General features: G+C 43.2%; 2 protein-coding genes across 2 annotated transcripts in view; both read left to right on the forward strand.

Annotated features, from left to right (window-relative positions):
• On the forward strand, positions 1-25983 carry syt12 (synaptotagmin XII). Its single transcript, XM_070971746.1, has 8 exons — positions 1-533; positions 11015-11075; positions 11716-11909; positions 13039-13443; positions 18354-18569; positions 20623-20743; positions 21187-21320; positions 23337-25983. Exons 2-8 carry the CDS (start codon positions 11030-11032, stop codon positions 23508-23510), a joined length of 1290 nt encoding a protein of 429 aa, XP_070827847.1. The 5' UTR covers positions 1-533; positions 11015-11029; the 3' UTR covers positions 23511-25983.
• LOC139337241 (uncharacterized oxidoreductase YjmC-like) overlaps positions 1-26414 on the forward strand; it is a 297202-nt gene that overhangs the window by 210366 nt on the left and 60422 nt on the right. The window lies entirely within an intron of this gene.

Raw genomic sequence — 26414 nt, forward strand, 5'->3', positions numbered from 1 at the left:
GTGCGTGCCAGGGCGCGTGCGCGTGCCGGTCCCTCTCCAGTGCCGCTGTGGAGCCCGGGAGGAGGCGGTGGTCGTGTTATTGAGCGGCCCGGCGGTGGAAGTTTCGCTGCAGGGGTGGGACTTTCCTTCTGCAGTCGGTCGGTCGGGGGTGAGCTGCGGCTCACACAGAAATGCCTCTGGCTGCAGCTTTCCAGACTCCAGCGAGCAGCAGCACAAACACACGGACACCTCCGAGTGGAAGATAAACCCTCCTCCTCCTCCTCCTTCTCCTCATCCTCCTCCTCCTGTTCTTCTCCTCCATCCCTCTCCAGCTGGTCGCGTCTGAGAACCTTCGGATGCGCTGAAACGGGAGGAGTGCGAACGTTGTTTCCCTCCCCTCCTCCACCCCCGGGGAGACACCGAGCGGACCGGCACCGGTGTCATTGGATGGAGAGAGGCGCCTGAAGAAGGGAGAGCGGTGGAGTTGGTCTACCCTCCTCCTCCTCCTCTTCCTCCTCCTCCTTCTTCCCTACTGCACCAAAAGAAAACTCCGGGTAAGAAATGCGTGCTCTCAGGCCGTAAGCCGCTGCGCTCCCGCACTCCTCCGTGCACAACACGCAACATGCATCATGGCGAGACTTGGGACTTGCATGCGTCTCTCTCCCTCTTTTGCTTCTTTGTTGACAGCGAAGAGATTAATTTCAAGCGTGTGAGGCATTAGCTGCGCTTGTGAATGCGCCTCAGCAGACGGGATGGCTGGCTTTCCTGGCACGGCATCCCTCTCTTTTTTCACTCAGTCGACCCAAATATTGATTCGCATGGCCGGTCGTCCTGAACCAGGAGCGGGTGAATTGATGTTCAGGGGTTACAGGAGGGATGACAAACGGCGCCCCGAGCAGCGGGAGCTGTCCGTTCAGCACCGGCTCAACTCAACTCTGGCCTCAGAAAAACTTGGTGCAGGTTTGAGGAGCAGATTGAGGGATGTGGTGTGGAGAGGGGAAAGCTGTAAGTCAGTTTTTCCTCCCAGAGTCGAGTTTACTGGAGCTGCTATAAGTCTTAATGGCTTGAGGAAAACCACTGGAAGACTGGGTCTCCTCTGAAACTGGGCTTTTAGGGTCTAGAGTGCAGCATGTTCTCCAGAATGCTGGTACACTTTGCAAGAGTTAATGGTGGAATATGTGATCAGAGAATATGATCGAAGATCTGAGCATTCAGCACCATGTTTCCTCACTTCTGACAAAGTTTGACAAAGAAAGCAGAGTCCTGATTTTGAGGGATTTTATGCCTTTAGTATACAGTTGGCAGTAGAGGGATGGAGTGGGACATGCAACAAAGATCAGAGCCCTTGTTAAGCTGCGGGCGGCTGCAGTTCATTGTTGGTGCTTTAACTCCGGACACTACCAGAGCGCCACTTCATTTTTGCTTTTTATGATGAAATATTGGATTTTTCCACTTAAGAAACTATTCAAATAAACACCCTGAAAAGATTCTGGTTAAATTGCTCTGACGTTGCTTTGCTTTGAAGGGTCACGAGCTGAAAACGTTGGCGTGTCACTGAGAAGATGAAGATGCTACATGAATGGTGCTTTTGACTCATGTTAATCCTTTAAAATGGTGCAGATGACACCTGAAAATAGCAATATCTGCTGGTTGACATGGTTCACGTTCTGTCTTTGAGGCTCTCAGGCGTTTCAGATTAATGTGGATGACTGTGACTTTCAGAGTTAGCTGTGTTTTTACTTCCTGTAACTGAAGTTGACTGATTGTCCCTCTAACACTTTCTTGGCTTTATAGATGTTCCGTTTACCCCTGAAGCCTCCCATGCTGATTATTTTCTACTCACTCTCTTGGCCTCCTTTCTGTGTTTCATCTTAAGAAATGAAAGTTGTGATTACCTGGAAAGCTTCTCGCATGAATTAGCAGTTAAAAGACGTGTAGGAGGAGACTTTCTGACTCTCAGAGCTGTGATCTTAAAGCACAAAAAGAGGAGCGTCCACTTGAAAAACACTTTGCTTTAGACATCTCCAACTCACAGGCAGGGAAGAAAAATTCAGTCTTGTTAACGTGATCTCACACTCTGAGTCTTCGAGTGTGTTCCCCGCAGCTTTCTAATGATGCTGGAGGTCTGTGTGAAGTGGCTTGTCTCGCCTCCTCCTCCCCGGGCTGAAATACGACCTGCTCAGGATTCAATTCTTCCACCGGCACTAGCAATCATCTCAGCCATTCGTTTAACACCAACCCACTTTCTCGCGCTCTGTCATGGGCTTCCCCTGCCTCCACACACACACAGCCATAACACACCACCCCTCCTCTCTGTGTCCCTGCTCAACTCCCCAGAAGCAAAGTGTTATTACATTAAGAAAACTGAGGGCTCTTCGATGAACACTGGAGACGTGTGGCCCTGCGAGTCTGCTGCTCCACCTAAAGGCTCTCCGCCTTCATCGAAATGGTCTCTCCCAAGATCGGTGGCTTCCACCTTAATGTATCACAGCTAATATCTCCAGAATAGATCATGTAATGGATTGCCTCATTTTAATGCCTGTGGTCAGAGCAGTTTGCTGCCAAATGTAGCTACAGCTCACTTCTCTCGGAGAAGCCTCTAAACGCAGCTGGAGGCTCTACTGCAAGATGAATCACATTTATGAGATTTGACTCCTGGAAGTTAGCAGGCATTAAACAGCTCTGGCAACCTATGAAAGGGCTTTATCGACCGTTATCTTTAAGCAAGAGTTAAACTTTTGGGGAAATATTCGTTTTCTCAATAAGGAGATTTGACGCACTTGTACTGCAAAACATGTAGCTCGGTGAGGTTAGCTTAGCTTAGCATGAAGACTGGAGGCAGGGAGGAAGAGCTAGCCTGGCTCTGCGCACAGGTAAAGAAAAGCCTTGTTAGTTAAAGGACCAGTGTGTAGGATTTAGCGGCATCTAGTGGCAACCAACTGAACACCCCTCACCTCACACACCCCTTCCAAGCTTTCAGAAGAATCATGACTTTGCCGATCGTAACTATGACTTGAATGTTATTTTCAAGTCAGAAACCTATAACGTACAAGAAACGTACAAGTATGATGTTTATGATAACTCCAGTTGACATGAACGCTGCATTGTGCAACATGAATCTAACAGGAAAAGAAATACCAGGTGTACCAAAGGCATCAAGCACAGTGCAGACTTTAAAACAGCTGAATCCAAAGGAAAAGCCCTCCACTGCCTCTGCCAGCCCATTTCTGCAGCCCTAATGATGCCACACACAGGCATCGCCAAATGGAGGGCAGCCATGCTGATGTTAGCAGGCTAGGCTAACTAGCCTCCACAAATCTGAGTTCATCTTTAAAGCTGAAAGTGTGCAGGTTTACCGTTGAAAGGAAGATTTAACCTACAAAGATAAAAACTGTGTTACTGTCCAAATACCTTTGGATCTGCCTGCTGTTACTCAATTGTTAATCAATAAAAGCTGTGGCTCAGCTTCAAATCTCTGCTCTTCCCAACTTTAGGCTTCTGCCCACTTTCACATTACTGAGAGTGAATGAACCTTTTCTGAAAACATTAAGTCGGGTCTGACAGACGATCGTGCTGCACTAAGTGCTATCCTGTCCCGTGTTAGCCTAATTGTGTGGTTGTTAATCTCGTAGAGAGTGAGCGTGGTGATGGGGGGCAACGACTGCACGTGATTTAGCTTTTCAGCCGTAACAGAAAGGCCCCAGACGGAGACTCCAAGATTACAAAAGTGATGAAAAATCAACGGCATGAAAAAGTCCATCCAGGTGTGGAAATAAATGGGACACACTCAGCAACTTCTTTAATTACTCTGAAGACTGTGTTTGTGTTGGGATGCATCCATGTATGTGAATTCATGATCAAGCTGTTTCTGGAAAAGAACACATGCTCTATCATCATTTATGAGGAAAAAAAGCAGGAGAGACACATTATTTAGCGTAATGATTCTGTAGTTAATTCAACCCAACAAGCTCTCCGGCTCCATTTGTCTGGTTCTGTTGTGTTTGTGCAGTTTTATCCTCTGTGTATATTACCCTTTTCAACTGTATTATCAGCAGGCTTTTCCTCATAGGCTCATCACAAACTGCACAAAGAGCTTTTCTCTGTCTCTGGCAGGGAAGAAGAGAAAATATTTACCATCCAGATTTTTGGAGACACATCAAATTCCAGTTGTGAGCGCTGTTTAAGTAGCTGTCGACTGAATAATCAAAGCAGACAGAGCGCGAACATTTCTCCGCTCGCTGTTACAGCCGAAGACACCTTTCACATTAATTCCATTGTCAGTTAAACTGACTTGCAAACACCATGTTTTGCTAAGCAGAGTTAAGTCTTTGTATCTGTTTGCTTCATTTATAATCAGCATCAAACTCTGTTGTGTTGTTTGTTACTCCAAGGCCGATCTGTGCATTCAATTTGATGGAAACACATATTTCTGAGACAGATCTATTAAGGTGAAAACATGACCTCCTTAGCTCCAGTAAAGAGTCAGTCCACCGCTATTGTTAGCTGGACAGCGAGACATTTTGTGCAGACATTCTTGGTCCCCAGAGGATGAACCCCCTGACATTTCTTCTGGGCCACCATAATATATTTTTTTTGTGAAATGTCTGAGCAACTATTGAATAGATTGCTGTTAAATTTAATATATGCATTAATGTCGTCACCTCAGAAGTAACTGTAATAATTTCATTGTAACTTTTATATTAGGTCCATCCTCTGCTCAGCATTTCAATTTGGCTAATACCGACTACACTTTGGTTTATGGCCAAATAACTGCAAAAGCAGCAGCCTCAGCTGTGTTCTACTTAATGCGAATTAGCTAATGTTAGCATGCTAGTAAATATTATACCTGTTAAACATCAGCCTGTTAGCATCGTCATCGTGAGCATGTTAGCGTGCTGGTGTTAGCATTTACCTTAAGGCACCTTTTTTTGGTCCAGTACCTTTTCTACATGTTCAGCATTAGAACGTCAGAAGTGAAGAATCCCTGCTGAAGAAAATCAGAGTTCAGGGTTTGTTGAATTAACCCTGAGTGATTGAACTGATTTGCTTCAGCGTCCAGGTTATTCCTGCCTCAACTGGCGCCACTGCTGACATTTCAAAGCCGGCGCCAGTCGGCGTGGTGCTACTTTTACTGAACCGTGGACCGAACGAGCTGTCTAAAGCACAGAGTCAGTGTTCCTGGCATGGAAAAGCCAGGTGAGTGAGGAAGCAGGACAGAGAGGGAGAGAGAGAGAGAGAGAAAATGCTGCCTGTACAGATTGTTCTTCAGTGTTATATCTGCCTGTTCCACTGAGCGCGGCAGCGAGGCAGTTAATTTAATTATGAGCCATTCGGTGAGATTAAAAGCAAAGTTGATTGATCAGTTGTTGGGAGAGCAAGCGAGAAAGAGTCAGAGGAGAGCTCACAGTCCTGTGATCCCTTCTCCTCTTCTTCTTCTTCTTCTTCTTCTTCTTCTTCTTCTTCTTCTTCTTCTTCTCTTCCCAGCTGCTGTTTCTTATTTCTGATCTTTTCAGATGCTCATCTCTTCTTTATTTTTCCTCCATCACTTCTTTTTAATCTGATTCTCTCCTTATCAAGCCTCTCCTCTCTGTTCTTTTTTCTCCTCTTTATCCCTGTGCACGTGCGTGCGTGGACATAAATCAGTGTGTCCGCTCTTATTGATCGGACCTGTTTTAACATGCTGCTCCAACAGAGGGGATTTCTTGTTTTCTTTCTTGCCTGCTGTTCACAGCACAAACAGCAGTAGCTGTGACATATTTGCATCCAGCATCTAGAATCCGCTGCCCTCTGAGCGGCTGGCTTTGCTGCGTCTGAGCAGCTTCAGCTGGAGGCTGCCTCGTACTGTCTGTTTCCTCTCTAGTCACGTTGGTTTTTATTGGCGACCCTGCAGCAGACCACAGAGAAACCAAAGAAAGAAAGACACCCTTTATGCTCAGATACATGGGTTCAGAGTACACACTCACACTCAAAACTATTACTATTGGACAAAAGGATTTTTTTGTGAAAGCCAACATGTAACATTAAAACCATCAGCTCAGATGCAGTAAATGCAATGACTGCATTAACGTTCAAAGTACTAGTGTGATATAACTTTCTTCTTCTTCTTCAGTGTGACTGAAGGCTTATGTAGTACTGAAGTTAACGTAGTGCTAAAAATCATCAGTTCCAACACTCCAGCACTAGTAAACTTTAAAAAGTGATGGACCTGCATCAAGCTGTAGCTGCCAGAAGGTACGAACAAATATAGAGATTAAGTATGGGAGTAGTCTGACTCACCAGATGGATATAAGCCTGACACAGGCAGGCGACAGCAACCCAAATCTGGTTGCTAACGGTACGATCATAAACTAGTAGCTGTTACCTTTCCTTTGTGGAGGTTTAGCCATTTTAATCCCAGGGCTTGCCTTCCCACATGCAAATGCATAGAAACAAGCCCCTGACACTGTTTTGTCAGGGCACCGTCGCTGCACCCCAAGACAGTTAGGATTGAAATACAAACAGGCCACAGCATTTTTCTCCCGTAACAGAATATTGATGGATGCAGCCAGACCTTTTCTAGCTCTGTGCAAGACTAATATGAGAGAGAGGATTTTCATCTGTGTATAAAAGGTTAAAACCACCCATTGAAAGCAAGAATTAGACTTCTGATTAATGGTCAGAACTGCATAAACTGTGTGTGATTATTAATAGGTGGAGGGCACACTCTTTTAATAAATCTCAGATTTCGCCAAGGTCTTTGTAACAGATTCATTAAATAAGGTTAAATGGACAGTGCTGTGAAAAGATTTTGCACAACCTCTAAGCTTACAGGCTTATTGGCTAACAAGGTTGAAAACACAAGGTAAAGCAAGCTGTTCCAAAGCAAGCCTCCACCTGCCAACTCAATGCGTGAGTTGTTTTATCTCATTTATCAGCTGCCTGAAGCAATTATACAGTCTCCTCTGCAAAGATCAGAAAGATGAAACCAGTATTGTGCTCTGTTTGAATGGCTGAGATACTGCATGTGTGAAAAACTGATACTGATGGAGATGATTTGATATATCCAGGTGGATATCATCTAATATTTCTGCAGGTGTTTTGGGGAGGAAAGTATCTAACACAGAAGTATCTGAACACAGACACACACACACACACACACACACACACACACACACACAAACACACACACACACACACACACACACACACACACACACACACACACACACACACACACACACACTCACAGTATCTGGAGGTAAAATATTGTTCGAAATAAATACGTTTTCAAAGTTTTCTCAGCAACTAAATCCAATTAGTCTGTAAAATAAACTCGACTTAGCAGCCCATAATGCAGAAGAACAATATTTGTCTTATTGAGGCATTTCAGTGCTGATAAACATGTGTGATTGTTAACTCAGACTTTTCCTTTGTGCTGTTTTCTTCCTTTGGCAGCCTCATTACTGTTCTGGAAAATTGAATTTCATAAATTTCACAAGCTGCGTTCCATTGCATTATTCGCATGCCACTTAACGCTCATCACAGTCTGTGGTTCAAGCCGACATTGTGACAAGATATTCATTTCATGCATATCTTGGTAATTAAAACGTCCTCAACACAACTGCTCTGTGTGCGCTGGAGGAAGAAGACAGACCTTTTTGGCTTCGTGAGCAGCGCTATCAGACACAGAATCCCTGCAGCGCCGGTGAGATGAATCTAAAGAAGTGAGAGCGTCGAGATCACGTGGACATGAAGATGACGCAGCCATGGAAAAGCTTTCACAGCCATGTGTTAATGAGCTGTCAGCAGAAGGAAATGGATGTCATATAAATCACTGACATGTCTGATGACTCTCCATATCGTTAACATAAGACATCATGTTCATTTGAGAAAAGTCTGACCGTAGTATATGAAGCTTCAACCCATCTCATACGTCCTCCTCATCTCAGCATCTGAGATACTTCTGCTCACGTTCTTTGAGGCAGAAGATGATGGGGAAAACAGGAAGGTGATGGGATAAGAAGCAGCAAAAGTCACAAGCTTGAGTATGTTCTCCTCAGTCGAAGGCAGCGTGCACAGGAGGAAAATGGAGGTGGAAATGTTCCTCTGGTCTGCACACAGGCGGAAATGCACAGGTGTCATTGGCATTATTTTCCATTCCAAGTCCGCCTCCAGACAGGAAGTCGGATCAACCAGTCAGATGGCTGATGGCTTAGATTTGGGTGTTGGCGCCTCTGTGACCTCTGGTTACACATAACTCAACCTTCTCTGAGTAGATCTATTTTCCAAGATGACAGATGTTGCAGAGAAAAAGGCAAAAAAGGCACTTTTTGACCAAAACTTGTTTAACTTATTTGTAACAATTGCAATAGTGGTTGTGTTGCAGAAAAGCATCTCCATTTCCTGCAATGCCCTTCCTTTGAACTCTGCCTTTGAATTCTGCCTTTGTGCTCTTACCTTGCACTCAAAACGTGACCTTTCAAGATTTGGTTTTCTGAGTTTGTTGGCGTAGTGATTCTTAACCAGGGTTGTCTGGAAACCAGGGGGTACTTGTACATCAGGGGGTATCTCTGCAGTTGCCAAGTGTGCAGGGAAAGATTGTGGAGTACCAAGTTTTTCAATAGAATTTAGTCAAAAATATATATATTCACAAACACTCAGGTGCCAGTTTATTAGGTACACTGAGCTAACTCCAATGCAGAAAAATCCCACCATCATGCAGGTTATAGTTTTAACTGTTTTACAGAGGTGTTGATTCAACTCTGCAATTCTTTTCCAGGATGTAGTTTGTAGTTGTTTTTAGCTAAGTGTACCTAAAAATGGCAACTGAGGGTAGGAGAAAAATAAACATAGAAATAGGATCACAAAGAGGTGTGAGCCTGATCTTACATAAATCTGTCATAGCAATAGCCAACAAACGATGGGCTGGCTGTAATAACTGAACCTCACATACTGCGACTGGGAGTCCATCAAGACTGGACCAAAAATAAGTAGAAAAAAAAAGAGAGAGACCAAGCCAAGACACTGACAATTCAGGAAAAAAACCTAAAATTGTCTGCTTTTGTTTAATCATTAGTGTTGAATACTCAGCTAAAATAAATGCATTTGGACGATAACAGCTGATGTCGATGAAGTGACGCTTGAGTTCATCTAACAGGGCTGTGGAGGAATCACAGACAACAAATTGGGAAGCATAATATTAGAGGATAATTGTGCCTTTTTAATCAAATGACATCTGATCTCTCAAATCCGCTGGCACTGAACTGAAATGAGCAGTCTTAACAAAGCTGCAGTGAGTGTGTGCCTCACATGTAGTTCTATTTCAGGCAAGTTCATTGTTAGCATCCAGCTGCCTTAAGCCCACCGAGGCACCAGAGCGCCCACACCGCCTCATTGTTATTTCCTAAATCTGTCTGAAACATTGTCTTTCTCTCTCTCTCTCGCTCTTTCTCTCCTCATCCTTGATCATCCCTCCTCTTCCTCCTTCTCCTTCTCCTAAGCTTCCCCTGGACCTCCTCTACATCCATCTGCGACCTCAAAGCGAGCCAAGCTGATCTGAGCGATGCTGGGCCGAGCTGAGGGGGGGTAGGGGTGGGGGGCACTCGGTGCTTCCCTCTCTGCCAGAGATTCCCCATGCTTTGCTAATGGCACATCAGCAGCTGTCAGTGGGCCCTGCACTGCGTCAGCCGCTTTAATTGGCCTGCATGGCTCTGGTCTGCAAAGCGCTCAGCAGAATTGAGTCAACACCACCACCACCACCACCACCCCCCCCCCCCCCCCCCCCCCTTCAGCCTTTCTCTATATCATTAGTGTAATGCTCCTGTTTCCCCTGAGCCACTGAGATATGGGGAGATTCCAATAAGCGGGGGAGGATGGGAGGTTGGGGGGAGGAATGAGTCACACGCCAGCGCCCATCTTTTTTCTTTTTCTTTTTTTTTTTTGCAGCTTGTGGAGGAAAAGAAGGTCATAAGAAAATGTTGTTCTCTTTTGTCTCTTGAAAAACAGCCCCCGCTGCTATTTTTAACAAAGAGCGATGAAAACTGAATTGATTCCTTATTGTAAACTAAGCAAACCTTGTCAAAACACCAAATGCTCCGGAGGAAACTTCTTCTAAGGCCGAATGGTGTGAAGGCAGAAGGCAGAGGCGTCCTCCAATATGAAACAGATTAAACAAGAATGCGCAATAGACGACACAAAGTTAATCAGTCATTTCGGGTCACACAGGAAGGAAGAATATGGTTATGGTACAATGACATCACAGTTATTATTTGAGATTTTAGAATTAGAGATCTTTTATTATTAGTGTACATTAAGCCCTCCACTCAGTCTTTCCCCATGCAGCAATGGCTGTTATCTCTGAAGTAACATTATGTCACCATGCAACCACAGAGCCTCTAAGTGTCCGACATGACGGCTTACATCCATCTCTAACCAACAGCCAAAGTGGCTTCTTTAAAGGGAATTCTTCAATATTGAAGCCTGTTTACAGGTCTTGAGGAGAACCGCTGAATATGAGAAACAAAGGTTGTGTAAAGGCTCTTGTGGCTCCAGAGGGAGCTGCATGAAATCCGCCTCAAATGATGTCACTCGAGTAAGAATTGGTTGGGGCTGACCAGACGTCTGTAGCCTGTTTCTCATGCTTGCTTGAGGCTGGCGGCCCTCGTTATGCATGCATGTTATTGTGCTCGTACTCCATCCTGTGCATGTATCTGAAGCAGCAGTGGATGTCAGGAGTCATTAGGCTCCCATGGTGCATGTTGTAGCCCACAGCAAGTTAATTCAGCCATGTTTACTCTAATTCATGTTGAAGGACTGAGAGCTTATAGAGACGTTGAGATTTTTGAGTTTTTGAAATGTTTTGGATGAAGTATACAGCATGAAAAAGGTTGTTTAAGTCTTCTCTGCAAAACATCATGAACCAAATTGCCATTTTGAGTGAACTCTGTCATTTTTCTTCTTGTAGTTTGCTCTAAGACAAAGTCTGGCATCTGCTCTGTCATGGTTCTGACATAAAAATGTCATTTGACTGGATTATTGTTTGAATGTTTCTTTTCAGGCTGGCTGCAGCACCATGTCCTCGGCTCAAAGTGGGGATATATCAGGCTACCATCTGAGCGGTGAGTGGACAACGCTGCTCACAAACCCTTCCAGCTCTTCCCTTTACAGATCCTCTCTGCTTGTGTATCCTTGTGTGGATTCATGCTTGACAGCTGTGAGCTGTATCAGACTGTGTGGCTCTTTGTAGATTTTCCTTCTGTACGTGCATTCGTGCTCTCAGGTCAGTCTGACAGCTGTTGTCACCTTTACACACAAGCGTTACAACATCTCTTGTGTTATATGGTGGAGATAAAAGCTGTCAAAGTCCTCCCACAGACCCAGTTCATCTCGGGAAAGCCAGCTTGAGCAGGCTCGCAATCCTGCCCTGAGATGCTCTGACGTTTCATTTGCATTTTGTTCCAAACTATTATCTGATTTACATAAAACTTAACTGCAAAGTTGTTTGGTGTTCAGTGCTGGATGACGAGGCCTGAAACAGTGGCTGATGAGTGTGAATTTGTCAAGACTTTGGCTGGTCTTGAAATGAAAAAGCCCTCCAAACTCTCTGTCCTGGGTTTCTCCCACACTGTGCACTTCCACCAGTGATCAAACTTCCCCATCAAATATTCCCCATCCTTGAGACCCTTGGTGGCACCACAAGCTTTGTGCTGCCACTGATGTCATGGCAGCGTTAAGCACTCGTTTGTGTGTCTGTTTCAGTGGTGCGTAACCCGCCTGGCTGGGAGGTGGGGATCTACCTGGTGGGCTTCTTCGTCCTGCTGGGCGTGGCCGGGCTCAACATCTGGAAGTTGTGGAAATCTGGAACCTTCCCCGCACCGTCCCCCTTCCCTAACTTTGACTATCGATACCTGCAGGAAAAGTATGGAACCTCCTTCTCAGAAGTCAGACAAAAGGTACATTTATACTGTACAGAAATGTTAAACATCAGTGATGTGCACAGAATGTGTGTTTCCAAAGCTTTTCCATGCGGCACAGAGGTGAAAGATCTTGTGTAGTCGAAGTTCAAAATCAACCGTCGATCTTTGCTTGGAGGAAGTGATGCGCAAATCTGCAGGTTTTCTTTCCATCTAAAGACTGCAGCGGCTGGTTTCAGAGAAAAGTTCCCTGAAGGAGGTTTATCATTAATTCATCAGTCAGCTCTCGCTTTGACCTTCAGAGACTCGGAGCATCAGTGGCAAATGATTGACCTTCTCTACCTTAGATAGTTGTTGTTTATTACAATCTGGGTCTTCTTTTTAGTAACTAGAACTGCAATCACGTTTATTGGTTATGATAACAAGTAGGAAGAAACGTTCTCAGGATTGGGAACGCAACATTGCTGCAACAAAATTAGAAACACACGCAGGACAATTTCGGACAATTTAGATAATAAATTGAATTAAAACGTGTTTTTTACTCAGTTGGTAGCAGTTACTTTGGTGAGTACAATTTTATCAACCATTACATGAATAATGACAGTTTTGTGTTATAATTTGTTTCTGCTGCCCCCTAGTGGCCAAAAAAGTTATTGAGTTGTACATGGTTACTGCCGTAATAACGGAGGTTTATATAAACTTGCTTTGGTGAGCTCAGGGTGCAGGATGGACAGGACAACATTCAACACAGCGTGCTAATGAAATATACATATCAGACCACATCACAGAAAAAAAATGGCTATTGTAAATTGAGGTTGCTGTAAATGCTCTAAGGGAAGAATGAAGCTGTTTCTGCTAGATCCCTCATTTCCTGCCTTTTGGAAAACATTTGTATTTTGAGATTCACGTCTCACTCATACCAGATTAAACTCACTTAAACAGATTTTACGTTTTTTTCATGAAGTACTTGTATATTATTATTAAAGTGTAAAATAATAATTAAAAAAAAACCTTCAGAGACTAGTGATGAGCAAACTTCTGACACAGGACTGAGAACCATGTTCCTTCTGCAGTTGTAAACAGTTCACTTTGAGTCAGTAACAGGCAGATTTTTCCATCTCATTGCTTCTAAAATGTTCTTGATCCCTTACTTAATTCCTCCCTGAAGCGAGTGGCTGCCAACAACCACCGACGGGCCTCCATCACCTCCAGCCGCAAACCCAGCCTGGCCCTTGGCGACACCCCAGACGGTTTCAGGGACCTGGGCCACCTGGAGCTGATGAGCAGGGAGCTGGACCCGACCGGCATGGCCCAGCTCAACCGATCCATCTCCACCGACTCGCTCAGCTCCATCTCCTCCATCGCCAACAACTTCGGCCACGACTTCACGGTCGGCCAGCTGGAGGTGACGCTGGAGTTTGAGGCGTCCAGGCATCCGGGCCAGGGGACGGGACTGCTCCACATCATGCTGCACCAGGGCAAAGACCTGCTGGAGAGGGAGGAGGGAGACTTCCCCGGCTGCTTCATCAGAGTCTCCCTGGGGCCAGAGGAGCTCAACGTGGGAGTCACAAGGGTAAGGGAGCTGTGTTCTTGTCTTTTTGTGCTTATATGAGTATCTCAAAACTTCTGATAGAAGGAAAAAGGAAAGAAACAGTGAAGTAACAAGTTGTGGTTCACCCCAACATGTGGCTGAAAGTTTGAGCCTGGAAGCAGTAAAAAATTAACTCCCAATCACATCTCATGGTCTGATCATGAGATTTCTTTTTCTTTTAGTCTGGACTTGTTTAAAGTTTAGATAAGACATTTTTGTGACGCACCTGGTGGACACAGTGGTGTCTCTCTGAAGGATAAGTGATAAGTGGGTTAAAGTTCTGCAGAGTTTAATCATTTATCCTGTGAAGTTTTACAGCACTAGTCACGCTATTGAGTGGGATCCCAATTTACTTGTGCATGTGCACACATGCTCATACCTGCAGGTGGCGATGCAATGGTGTCACCCTGTTCCACTAATCTACAGGTGTTAGTGCTAACAGAGATGCAGCAATGCACCAGGAAACAAGCAGTGAAAAAGAAGACCGCCCGCAAGTTAGCATTACAAAGAGTTCACACCATCAGCAAATGTTCCAAAAGGAAGGAGGGACGATTCAGCTGTTTTGTCAGACCTGACGAATACCCACAATGCATCAAGACCACCCCAAGAGCCTAGCTATCAAGGCTAAAATGACCATTACAAGACCAAATTGATTGTTTCGTCCCACCAAGCTCAAAGGCTTTTGATAGAAAATTGAGAACAACAGCATTAAAGTGTGTGTGCATGTGCAAACATGGCTGTACTTGCAAGGCAAATGTTTTAGTGTGTCAAGCATATGATCATTAAAGATGAAGCAGTTCCTCGTCAGCTGCCATTATCGCACAAAACAGGAGAGACTTTCAGAGAGTATTCTCAGAGAATCAGGACTGAGGGGGAAATGAGAGGAAGAGCTTCTCAGACGGGTAATTAGCACTTCAGACATGACGACTGAACTCGGTCAAAGGACTGGTGATAAAAGTGGCTCCTGACGTTGTGGGAGAGGCTGAAGTGTCTGAAGCCGCCTCGCTCAGGGAGCAGCTTTGGCTCGCTTGAACTGCGCAGGAGATTTTAGCTCTGGCTGAATTTTAGACAGAGACAGTGATTTGTCCCACGGGGTGAGAGGCTTGATCCTGCAGCTTGACAAGCCAATCCTTCCCCGTCTGATGGAGGAGCCCATTTCATTTACTTGAGTGGCGAGCCCCCTGGGAGCTGGATGTAGTCTGGAAGGTTGATTTCACATTGTTTACCTTCATTAAGAGTAGATGTGATTGACTTTTAGCTCACTCAGACTGAAAATAGCCTGTAACCTGTGCTTACCTGTAATTTATGTTATAATGATGATGATGTGTGGGTTTATGCTTTTTTACAATGAGATTTTTGGCATTCCTTACGATGAGAAATGATTTTAACGTGACGATGCTGTTGTGACTTACAGCATCGTCATCAGGTGAGTGGAGATTGGATAATAGGGTGTGATGGTATGACAGCACACACTGTCAGACAGTACAAACACTGTTATAGTTTCCATACTCTCCTGTTAATATTTGAGAAAATATGTCTTTAGATCTATATTGTGATATAATATTTGGCAGATTATGATATATGATATGTGTTTATAGAAGCTTATTTTACCAGAAAAAGATAAACAAGATTTTTTTAAAAAGTCAAAATACAAATGCAGTAACCAGCTAACTTCTTCTGACTTCAAAGTCCATTTTGCTATAAAAATGCTATAATAAGTAAAATAAGATCTCATAATTGTGATATTCTGTCATAATCTTAAAAATAAAAATAAAAAAAACTTTGTTGTGTCTCATAATTTTCCAAACTTTTATCTTTATTATGCATATCTTTATTTTTAGGATGAGTCTTGATGGTAACTTTTTCCTGGAATTGTCCACTGAAACAGTTTCATAAAGACCTTGAATCTCACGTGGAGCGATCGCTCTGATGGGAAAAGAACGGCCACATTCCTCCATCTGCTACACCTGCCACTCGCCTTCTGCTCTTAGCGAGACATTGCCAGAAAATTCCCTAATTCCTGCCTGGCTGTGAGTCATCGGCATCGCGCCTCCTGTGACTGTGGTCTTATGCACTTTGTGCAGGCTGGTGGCGACGACGCGCAGACCCCAGCAGGCCTCCCCTCGCTCGAGCGTGTTCAGTTGTGTTAATGTGCTCAGGCTGGGTGGGATAATAATGGAAGCAGCCACTGATGCAGCCGCTTCAGCTCTCTCTTTAATGCCGAGGAGTGGTGAGGAGCAAAGAAAATGCTGACATCAGCTCCACTCACCCTGATGGTCAAGACAGCTTCTCTCTGTGTTTCCTGGGCTTTCTCTTGCTCATTGTCGTCTCCTGCATTTTTTTGTCATCACTGTTTTCGTTTCGCCCGTCTGTCTCTCCCTCCTTCATCCTGTTTTGCCCTCATCTCTTTGCTGTCTCTGCTTCTTGCTTTTGTTTTCCTGTAATAATGTGTGTGCCACTCTTTCCCCTGTCTCTACTGTAGCTCTCTCACACACACATATCCAAACACATTCCTCCCTCTCAGCTTTCATTGCCTCAGTTTCACCGCACACATCGCCATTGTTACCCCCCATGCAATAAGCCTAACAGTGCAGACAGACAGCCTCTCCTTGTGGATGGAGTGCAGGTCTGTGTGTTGGGTAGCAGAGAGATGCTGCCTGCTTCGCACGCTTTATCTGCATGGAGGTATTTACGCAGCAGCAGCAGCATTTGGCCTTTTCTGCATTCTGTAGGAGTTGGATGTATGATTATGCTGCCTGTTATGAGTCACAGTCCAAGGTCGGCCTCGCAGGCTGATTTGTGGACCCTGTGCTCTGAATTCAAAATTCTCTCATTGTACAGAGTTATTTATTTATTTATGTTATTTAACTAACATCCTGCTGATCTTGCACAACAGATGCTTTTGTTTTTTTCCCTCTTTCACCATATTTATATGAAAGCTACCGTTTTTATTATACAGATAATTGGCAGAAATGGTCCTCATTGTATTTCACGCCTCAAGAACAAACACTGGTGTGAAATAGGCTATTATTAAAGCCACTCTCTTCTGCACTCTTCTGCACGCTAACTAGTTGCCTGGTAACTTCTGCCTGCTTTGTAATGCCTCGTTTCAGCACATGCTTTGGCGTCTGATGGCCTGAAAAATCAGCACTAGCCACAAGGCAAATGGCCGGCCGCTTCAGCCGTGGTAAAGTAATCACAGTGTGCTCGGCTCAAATTGTCTTTTTCATTGGAAAAGTCGTTTTGGCTGCCAAGAAAAGAAAAGTGAATAGTGGCTAGAGCTCTGAATCCACTCAGTCATGAAGCGGTTTTACCAAAAACACAAAAATATTGTTTTCATGCCGTTGCAGATTCATTTGCTGTTTTTTTTTTTTTTCTAAGATGATCTGGTAGCAGCAGAGTGTTTGGAAATATGACATAGTGGTGAAAGTGTCTGCTGTGACCTTGGACTCCTAATGCACTGCGTGCTTTCAGCAGTGCATTAGGTAATTTGTAACGTTTATCAGGTAACTTGGAAAAGCAGAAATGTTGCTCTCTCTCTCTCTCTGTAATGTCAGACATTCCTTTGATAAACCTTCATTTTTTGCTCATTTGGTTTGTTGTGCTGCTGGTCTTGACCTCAGGGCAGTTTTATGGCTTCAGTGATACTGCCTCACTTTAAAAAAGAAAGGGTTGGTCAAATTCACAAACATTTTTTTCTCATTGACTCAGATAACTTTGGTGTCATTTGCCCAGATTGTGAGATATTAGATTAGATTCATTTAGTTGAATTTAGATTAGATTCAACTGTATTGTCTTTGCACAAAGTACGCAATAGAGCAACAAAATGCAGTTTGACATCTAACCAGAGAGTGCAAACAGCAGCAAAACACACGCTGATATATATATAAATATAAATAAGCCAGTATGGAGTGTGCTTGGTATGAATGGATAATGGTACTTCTTATAACTGTTGTATTGTACTTGATATTATGCATTCTGTGTACTCTATGTATATGATTCATATGTTTATTCTCCATCTTTATTTACATCAGTTTTCTATCCTTTATGTTCTTTCTTTGTTAATGTGAAGCATGTGGTGCACGTGATTTCTTTGAGCTGTATTTCTTGTATGAAAGGTGCGATACAATTAAAGTTTATATTATGTATATTATCTAGCTTTGTACAGTTTGAACAGATCAAAGATTCCTGGCTCCACGCTAATACAATGGAAGTGAATAGAATTTCGTTTGTGGTGCTGCTAACACAGGAAAACTGCATTTAAAAAATCATTTCTTTACAGAAAAAGCGTCACCATTACTATCGAATCCATAGTCACGCACTGTTAGGACTTTCATGGGTACTATTTCTTCAGTAGAGAGCATTTCCAAACAAAATGTTCACCTCCACTGTGTTGAGCTGGGAGCAGAAATCTCTCACAGACTGATGTCTTAACTGGCAACAATCAAGGCCACCACTGTCCCCATACCATTAGAGATAAGGGCTAAGTTATATTACTTTGTTGAGAGTTTTCAGAAAATAAATGAATTTAGAGTATAGAGAAAACAGTGGATGCACAAGGGTCCATTCTGCCTGTGTGGAGCAGAAGCTTTCCACAGCTGGGTTAGTTATCATCTAATCGATGGAGTGTGTGTTTTGTGCTTCAGGGAAAGGATGAAGAGACCTACAGATGTTGCAACCATCACCTCCATCTTTTCTCATAACATTAGATTGTTCCCTTTGCTTGATTTATCTTGTCTATTGTGCCGCTGTTTTATTACCTCTGTGTCTATTTTTGACAGTCGTAAGGAGCAGTAGTTTACTTCAGCTCAGATGATCAGCCTGTCCATCCATTGATGCCTCTCAAACTGACAAGAAGTTCCTACATTTCAGCTGTCTTCTGCCTCTCGCAGGTCCAGACGAATGCTTTCACTGTGATTTTTGATGAGCGCTACTCCATCCCCATGGACTTGTCCACGCTGGAGGAGTACAGCCTGCGTTTCGCCGCTTTTGGTATCGATGCCGATGAGAGAAACATCAGCGCCGGCATAGCAGACCTCAAGCTGTCAGACCTGGACCTGACCATCAGACCATTCAACGCCTGGCTTTACCTTCAAGATGTCAATAAGGTGAGTAACAATACAGTCATGTGTCACAGGGCACAGTTTGATATAATACAATCAAATACAGACAAATAATGATTTAATAAATTCTAAAAGTTTAGGACTTTAAGCACATTTACAACATGACATGCACCACCTGCTACAAAAAGCTTTCTAAATGCAGTGCCCATGTTTATGTGGAAGAAAGCATGGTGGTGTCTGAGAACCCCTGCTGGATGTTCAGCAGAACTGCATGTCATACCCAATGAATAAGAATCAAATTCGACTGGATTACTTATAGATTTACAGATTACTGTTAAAGATGCCATTAATAATGCAGTCAGTTCTAATAAAAAACAAATAATGAAATGCTTAAATGTTGCATGCCTGCAGAAAATATGCTTCCCATAGGCTGGAAGGTGCAAAAGTTGTATGTCACAGCATTCAATTCAATTTTCAATTCAATTTTATTTGTATAGCGCCAAATCACAACAGAAGTTGTCTCAGGACACTTTCCATATAGAGCTGGTACAGACCAAGCTCTTTTATCTACAAAGAAACCAACAATTCATCAACATTCAGCATTTTAATCATTGATTGAATTCAGTTTGTAAGATGTGTGGTTACGTGACTCTTGCTGGTAAAAATAATCCAACCATGAGTTAAATGTCATTTAAAAAGATTATTTAAAACTCAGCAGGAGACGCATGAATTCCCCTCCACCTCGACAGTGGTGGAAGAAGCAGCACTCAGATCCTTTACTGAAGTAAAAGTACCAATTCCACAATGTAAAAATACTCAGTAACAAGTAAAAGTACTGCATTCTAAATGTTACTTGGTTAAAAGTACAAAACTACCATCAGCAATATATACTTGAAGTACCAAAAGTACTCCTGCAGAAAAAAGTGCATAACATATCAATATAATGAGATTGTTCACACTGATGCATTAATGTGTATAAGCATGACTTGACTGTTTTAGCCTCTTGAGTTGAGCTACTTTTTCTGCTTGTGAAATATTAGATAATTTGGGATTTGGGATTCAAATAGTTATTTAAATGAAACTATGCGAGAAGTTTAAGGGGAAAATGCATCTTTGGTGGAAAAACATGTAAATCTAGTGGAAATATTGAATAAAGTAGCAGAAAATGAAAATTCTTACATAATACATTCCTCTGCTGCAAGTTGCCTATTATTTTCATATATTAGGACACCTGATGTGTTTAATTTCTCAGCTACACTTGCTTTGGGTGCTGGATGTATCTTTGATAGTAGAAATACGTGTAACATTGTTCTAATTTCTGTTCCAATTCACCGTGTTTAATCAATCGTAATATACTGAAATAAGACATTGAACATGGTAAAAGCTCCAAAGCAGTAAAGGACACTACTGATCATTAAATCAGACCATTAAGACTTCACCCTCATCAGCTCATACACAAAATGACTCTAGTCTGATTCACATCATCTCGTATATCAGTAACAGAATCTATGAGTGTGCCCATGGAATAATTACAGGCTTTTAAAATGCTCAGTGACAATCAATGAATACATTTAGCAATTTTTGAAAGGCTTTCACAACATGATTATGCAGTATAAAAATCAAAAATAATTAAAAGAAATTAAATTAGCCTGTTCTAATTGTGTTTCGATTTTATGTCTTCTATGATGATGAATAATGATGATGAATGAAGAACAGTTATTAAAATAGAGTCGCACAATTTTAAAAAGCAGTTTGGATGTAATCAGTTTAACATGCCATTACATTTAATGCTGTTCCTGCCGATCATATTCCATCTCACCATTCATTTGTTTCCTGCTTTAACATTTACAGTTTCCATTCTGTGATTGCTTCTATTCAAAGGCATCTCTCTCCCATTTAAAGATGTGTAAGCAGTGAACCACTTGAACATTTCATTAAATCCAATCCGCAGTAGCAGTAGGAGCTCTGGGGAGCTGTGTGGGTAGATGTTTGCTTTAGTATGAAGGGAATCATGAGTGTGGAAAGTGCTTCCTCTCAAAGCATCACCCAGGCTGGCTGTTATATTCAATGCCTGCCACGCTCTGGTGTCACTCCACAGGCTGTGGATGCGGTTGGGGAGATCCTGTTGTCTCTCAGCTATTTGCCGACAGCAGAGCGCCTCACAGTGGTTGTGGCCAAGTGCAAGAATCTGGTGTGGACCAACGGCAAGAACACGGCAGGTCAGAGGCATTCGTTTCTTTGCTGTAGTGTGTGGGTGTCTCTTTCTTTTATGCCCGACAGGTCCAAATTTTTCAAAATCACTCATATGTCGCAACAGAACACAACACTGATGCACTAATAACAGACTCTTAATGTCAACTCTCATTTATCCTCATCGAGACAGGCAGATGGGACTTAAGTGACCACTTCATCACATTAATTATCCAGATACGTGCCACACTAACATTGTACTTATAAAGGTCATCTACTGCAACACTGTCATTATCATCCACAGAGCTAATGGTGCGTACAGGACTGTGCTTCTAATTGATTGCTCTTTAATGAGGAGTTTATTGTATGCTCTACAGATGTGTGCAATGGTGTGTATGTATATACGTGTGCAGTTTGGGCTTTAGAAGCCTGAAATGTGGCTGTAATCTTATTCAGTCATTCTCGTTATCAGATCCATTTGTCAAAGTGTATCTGCTGCAAGACGGCAGGAAGATCAGCAAGAAGAAGACTTCGACCAAAAGGGACGACACGAACCCCATCTTCAACGAAGCCATGATCTTCTCTGTACCGTCCATCGTCCTGCAGGTGATGTTTGAGACTGTGGCCAAAACTTGTCCTGAATGAGGAAATGATAAAGATAACACTTTACAAAACCACATGGGGAATTTAGGTCAAGGAAAAAGATAAGATAAAATGTGATAACCAAAGCAGAATATCTATAACAAACCAGCACTGCAGAAAGTAACTAGAAAACAGTATTATTAAAGCAACAAAAAGAACATGTTGAGTGCATGTATGACATTTAAAACATGTTATGGGGATGGTATTACCTGTAATGATCGAGCTTTTCTCCTTCATGCTTCTCACGTCTTACTATTGTGCAAAATGTAAATGTGTTCTTTGTGCTTCTGTGTTAGCCACTCTCTCAGAAAAAGAAGAGAGATAATGTATCTCAAGAGAGGTCCTGGTTCAATACATGTTTAAATGTAAATGATTGTACGGTGCGATGCAAAATTAGCATGGATGCAGAAGGAGCAACAAGAATAAGAGTGTGCATCCACATTAGTGGCTCTGTGAGGCTGTAAGGTGGTGCTTTGAGCTAATGTCGGCACGCTAACATGCTGATGTTCAGCATGTGTAATGTTTACTATGTTCACCACCTTTGACTGTGTTAGCATGCTAACATTTGCTAATTAGCACTAAACACAAAGGAAAGCTGAGGCTAATTATTTTTGCAGGTGTTTACTTGGTATTTAGGTCTTTATTTGTCATAAACTAAAAACCTAGACAAACAGAATTCATGAACTGATGATGGCACTGGGGCTGCACGGTGGCGCAGCAGGTAGTGCGCGTGCCTCACAGCAAGAAGGTTGCCGGTTCGATCCCCGGGTCAGACGGGGCCTCTCTGTGTGAAGTTTGCATGTTCTTCCCGTGCATGCGTGGGTTCTCTCCGGGTACTCCGGCTTCCTCCCACAGACCAAAAACATGCTCATTAGGTTAATTGGTGACTCTAAATTGTCCGTAGGTGTGAGTGTGAGTGTGAATGTTTGTTTGTCCTTTCATGTGGCCCTGCAATCGGCTGGCGACCGGTTCAGGGTGTACCCCGCCTCTCGCCCATTGTAGCTGGGATAGGCTCCAGCCCCCCGCAACCCCGAAAGGGATAGGCGGTATAGATAATGGATGGATGGATGATGGCACTGGGGGCGGCACGGTGGCGCAGCAGGTAGTGTGCGTGCCTCACAGCAAGACGGTTGCCAGTTTGATCCCCGGGTCAGGCAGAGGCCTTTCTGTGTGAAGTTTGCATGTTCTTCCCGTGCATGCGTGGGTTCTCTCTGGGTACTCCGGCTTCCTCCCACAGACCAAAAACATGCTCATTAGGTTAATTGGTGACTCTAAGATTGTCCTTAGGTGTGAGTGTGAGCGTGAATGGTTGTCTGTCTGTATGAATGTTGTATGTTGCCCTGCATCCGACTGATGACGGGTTCAGGCTGTACCCCGCCTTCCGCCCAATGACAGCTGGGATAGGCTTCAGTCCCCCACAACCCCAAAAGGGATGTGAGGGTATAGACAATGGATGGATGGATGGGGATGGATGGATGATGGCACTAGAGGAAAATGCAAAGAATCACCAAAGTGGGCCTAATAACAATTCATCCTTGGGGGGGCATGAATGTCTGCAGAAAATTTCAGGCCAACCCATCCAGTAGTGGTTGAATTATTTCAATCTTCAGGACCAAAGTGGTGGAACAGCTGACAGATCATCATTCCTGTCCCTGGAGCCACATATAAACATAACTGTTACACCATCATTAAAATCTTCCTGCAGTATTAAATGTCCCTTTTAAATGCATGCATGGATCAGTCTATAAAGCATTTAAAACCCAAAGATGGACTTCTGGCTTTTTTCATAATAAGCCAAGCAGTAATAAGATTAAAAGTGAGTAAAAGGTGATGAAGTTAAAACGCCCAAAACAATAAAAGAAGTTGCAAATGCTGTCCTTACAAACGCTCACTTAACTGATTGGGATGAACCATGCTGTAAAAAAGACGCTGAGTCATGCTGATACGGCAGGTTGTGTAACCATGTTATGCTGTTTGCAGGAGCTCTCCCTGAGGGTGACAGTGGCAGAGACCACAGACGATGGCCGGGGCGAGAACCTGGGTCACGTGATCATCGGGCCTGAGGCCAGCGGGATGGGGATCACCCACTGGAACCAGATGCTGGCCACTCTGAGGAAGCCGGTGTCCATGTGGCACCCTCTGCGCAGGATCTAGTCCTCTTTGCCCTCGTACATACATACCGGCCTGTTTCAAGTAAAACACTCGCTTCTTCACCTTCCTTTCTCCTCTCCACTTATTTGGTGCCAGTTTGTCAGACTGTTTCAGTAAGATAAGAGTTTTTGGCCCACAGATGGATGGTGCGGTATGTGTCGCTCTGCTGAAATTGGCATAAATACCTTATCTTCATGTAAGGGGGGGGAATCTGAGAAGCCAGTGTTTATCCCTGAACAGGGTGTTTCATTGATCCCTGGATCAATTATACATTTAAGTCCTGTCTTTAGTATGTGGCTTCATTCTGGCTCGGGTGCATTATGCGTGAGGGTGGCATTCAGGAAGGAGCAGTGCATATTATGGTGGCCCTGACAGGTCAGCTTGCTGCACCTTAAGAAAATGCATGCAATCAAGAAAGCAAAGTAAGAAAACATGTGCTGCAAAGACACAAAACACAACCAAATACAGAAAAAACATCTAAATTTTAAGTGTGTCTGCTGCATTTCTTCATCTGGATATGTTTTCTCTCTTTGCAGCATTTTGTCTAAATCGCTTTCTATTTGCGTGTGTTTTCTTAAGCTGCAGTGTGTTGAGCTCTCAGGGCCACTGTAGAATAGCCCAAACTACCCAAATTACACACTGAAAGTAACTGATGAGTTCTTAGAAAGTGTCCGCTCGGCTGAATTGGGGCTGAGTCCCGACAAGGAGACATGAGCGCAGATACGTTTTCCCTCCTAAAAAGTGTTGATCAGAAGCTTCAGTTTGCACTTTGAGGTGAGTTTGGATCAAAAGGAGCCCGACCTCAGGAGGCGCGACCCCCTCTCTGCATGGTGCCTACTCTGGTTAAAGCCTGTTTTGTTTTTGTTTTTTAGCTGTCTAGAGAAGGACTGACTGGACAGAGGGGTGAAATCACTTCTCTTTCAGGAAAACACTTGTTTGTCTTCTCAGACCAGTCATCGATTGCGCTACTTGATTGATTTCGTAGCGGTTTTAGACTCAAGTTAGCTCAATTGGATTTGCTTGTGTAATTTGTTAACAGTGAGATTGACAAATAATAGAAGTTTTGGTATGTTCAGTATCTATTGTGCTTTTGGGAAAAAAAATCCAGGTACTCTTATCCAGGTGAAATAATTGTAATTTGTAGCAGTTGTTACAGGGTGGCCAAATCAGATGTAATTAGCATAAAAATATTATATTACATTGTTCTATTTTTACCATGAGTAATGCAATACAAGTTGCATAAGCATATTTACCAGTGTGAGTAGTATACAACAACATTCTTCTCATTTCTCTTAATTATGGGTGCAAATCATGTTTTTCATAGTATTACACTTGAATAAACGTCAAACTCCAAGTTCATTTATACAACTATATATATAACACCAAGGAGGTGGCTGTGGCTCCGGTGGTCGAGTGGGTCGTCTACTGATCACAGGGTTGATCTCCACACCCTCCTGTCCACATGTCGAAGTGTCCTTGGGCAAGACACTGAACCCCGGGTTGCCCTCCAGCCACTGGGGATGCACACGCCAGTGCATTCCTGATTGTTTGATCCCAAGCCCGGATAAATGTGGACGATTGCATCAGAAGGGGCATCAGAGCTCCACGCCGGCTTGGGTGGGACCCACTTTAACAGGAAGATGCCAACAGATGAACCACTGTGGCGATGCCGAAGAAGAAGAAAGAGGAAAAAGAAGAAATTTCACACCAATATCGTTGCTGATCAATGAATTATTATGAAAACACCTCTGGGAATTTAACTTGTGATGTAAAGCATATTAACCCCTTAAATGGGTTTACACTTCCTTTTATGTTAAAGGAAACACCTTGATATTCTGAATTAATCTGTAGTTGTTTCTCACCAGGCACTTGTCACACTCCTTTGAGCTTTTGTCATTAAGATACCTGCAAACTTCTCGTCAGCGCTGAGGTGAAACCAACAGGAGCCACGGTGCAGCTTGAAACCTGAACGGTCATATTGCTGCAGAGGTTTTCGGTTGAGGTGACGATGATGTGACACGGGTCTCGTAAAAGTCAGAATGTCAAGGTGGCTTTTTATCTGTCTGAGATATTCTCTACAACATTGTGCAATAGTGCTGTTTTGTTGTAACTTTTGAATGTGAATTATCATGTGAAATACCTGCTAAAAGCATCATCAGCCTTATGCATTGTGACTTTTGTTGTTTTCAAGCAGAACATACTCGACATTTCCGTTCAAGTTCTGACCGCATTCTCACCTCACTTTAAAAATCAGTCCAAAAATAACACACCTGTGGTCATATAGTACACAATATTTCCTACTGTGCCAAATAACGAAGCAATATTTTCATTTACAATCAGCATTTGCATTTGATTCAACAAAGCTGTAGCCTACATTTGACCATGCATGAAGTTATTTAGCACTTGATGTGAATGTGCCTCAAGAATACAGTGTATTGTGTGAATGCTGTTTGAAATAAAAGCAATTCAACAGTAACAGTCTGACTTGTTTATCTTGTTGGAATGATCTTCAATTACTGGCCTCAGGCATATATCACAAGAAAAGAGGATCATTACAGTGATATTCGGTGTACCTCTGCTTTCTTACCTCATCCTTTGTCAAAATCTAGTTTTAAGACTTTAATTATATCTGTTTTGTGCTTGCATGGTGCATATTATACTAAATTTGTAGAGGTAATCAGGATAGAATATCTTTGAGGAGCAAGGAAATGACCAAGCAGCTAATTTTATAGACTTAATAATTAGCTTACTTCATGCTTTTACTTGAGTTAAATATTTTTCAGTTGCTTTGGCTCAATTTCCAGAATGGAGAGTCAGTTTTCAAAACTCGCAATACAAAACGCCTCAAAGTCTCACTTTGTCAGAGAATCACAATGGGATGTTCATAGAGTTCATGATGCTGTCAGA

Source organism: Chaetodon trifascialis, chromosome 10 (genome assembly GCF_039877785.1).
Source record: "Chaetodon trifascialis isolate fChaTrf1 chromosome 10, fChaTrf1.hap1, whole genome shotgun sequence".
NCBI classification, from domain to species: Eukaryota; Metazoa; Chordata; class Actinopteri; order Chaetodontiformes; family Chaetodontidae; genus Chaetodon; species Chaetodon trifascialis.

Excerpts from the sequence above, each read along its gene's own strand:
- syt12 (XM_070971746.1), top strand. The coding sequence starts at position 11,030 with ATGTCCTCGGCTCAAAGTGGGGATATATCAGGCTACCATCTGAGCG. Across the intron at positions 13,444-18,353 it reads TCAACGTGGGAGTCACAAGG|GTCCAGACGAATGCTTTCAC; the intron begins GTAAGGGAGCTG and ends TGCCTCTCGCAG. Across the intron at positions 21,321-23,336 it reads TACCGTCCATCGTCCTGCAG|GAGCTCTCCCTGAGGGTGAC; the intron begins GTGATGTTTGAG and ends TGCTGTTTGCAG.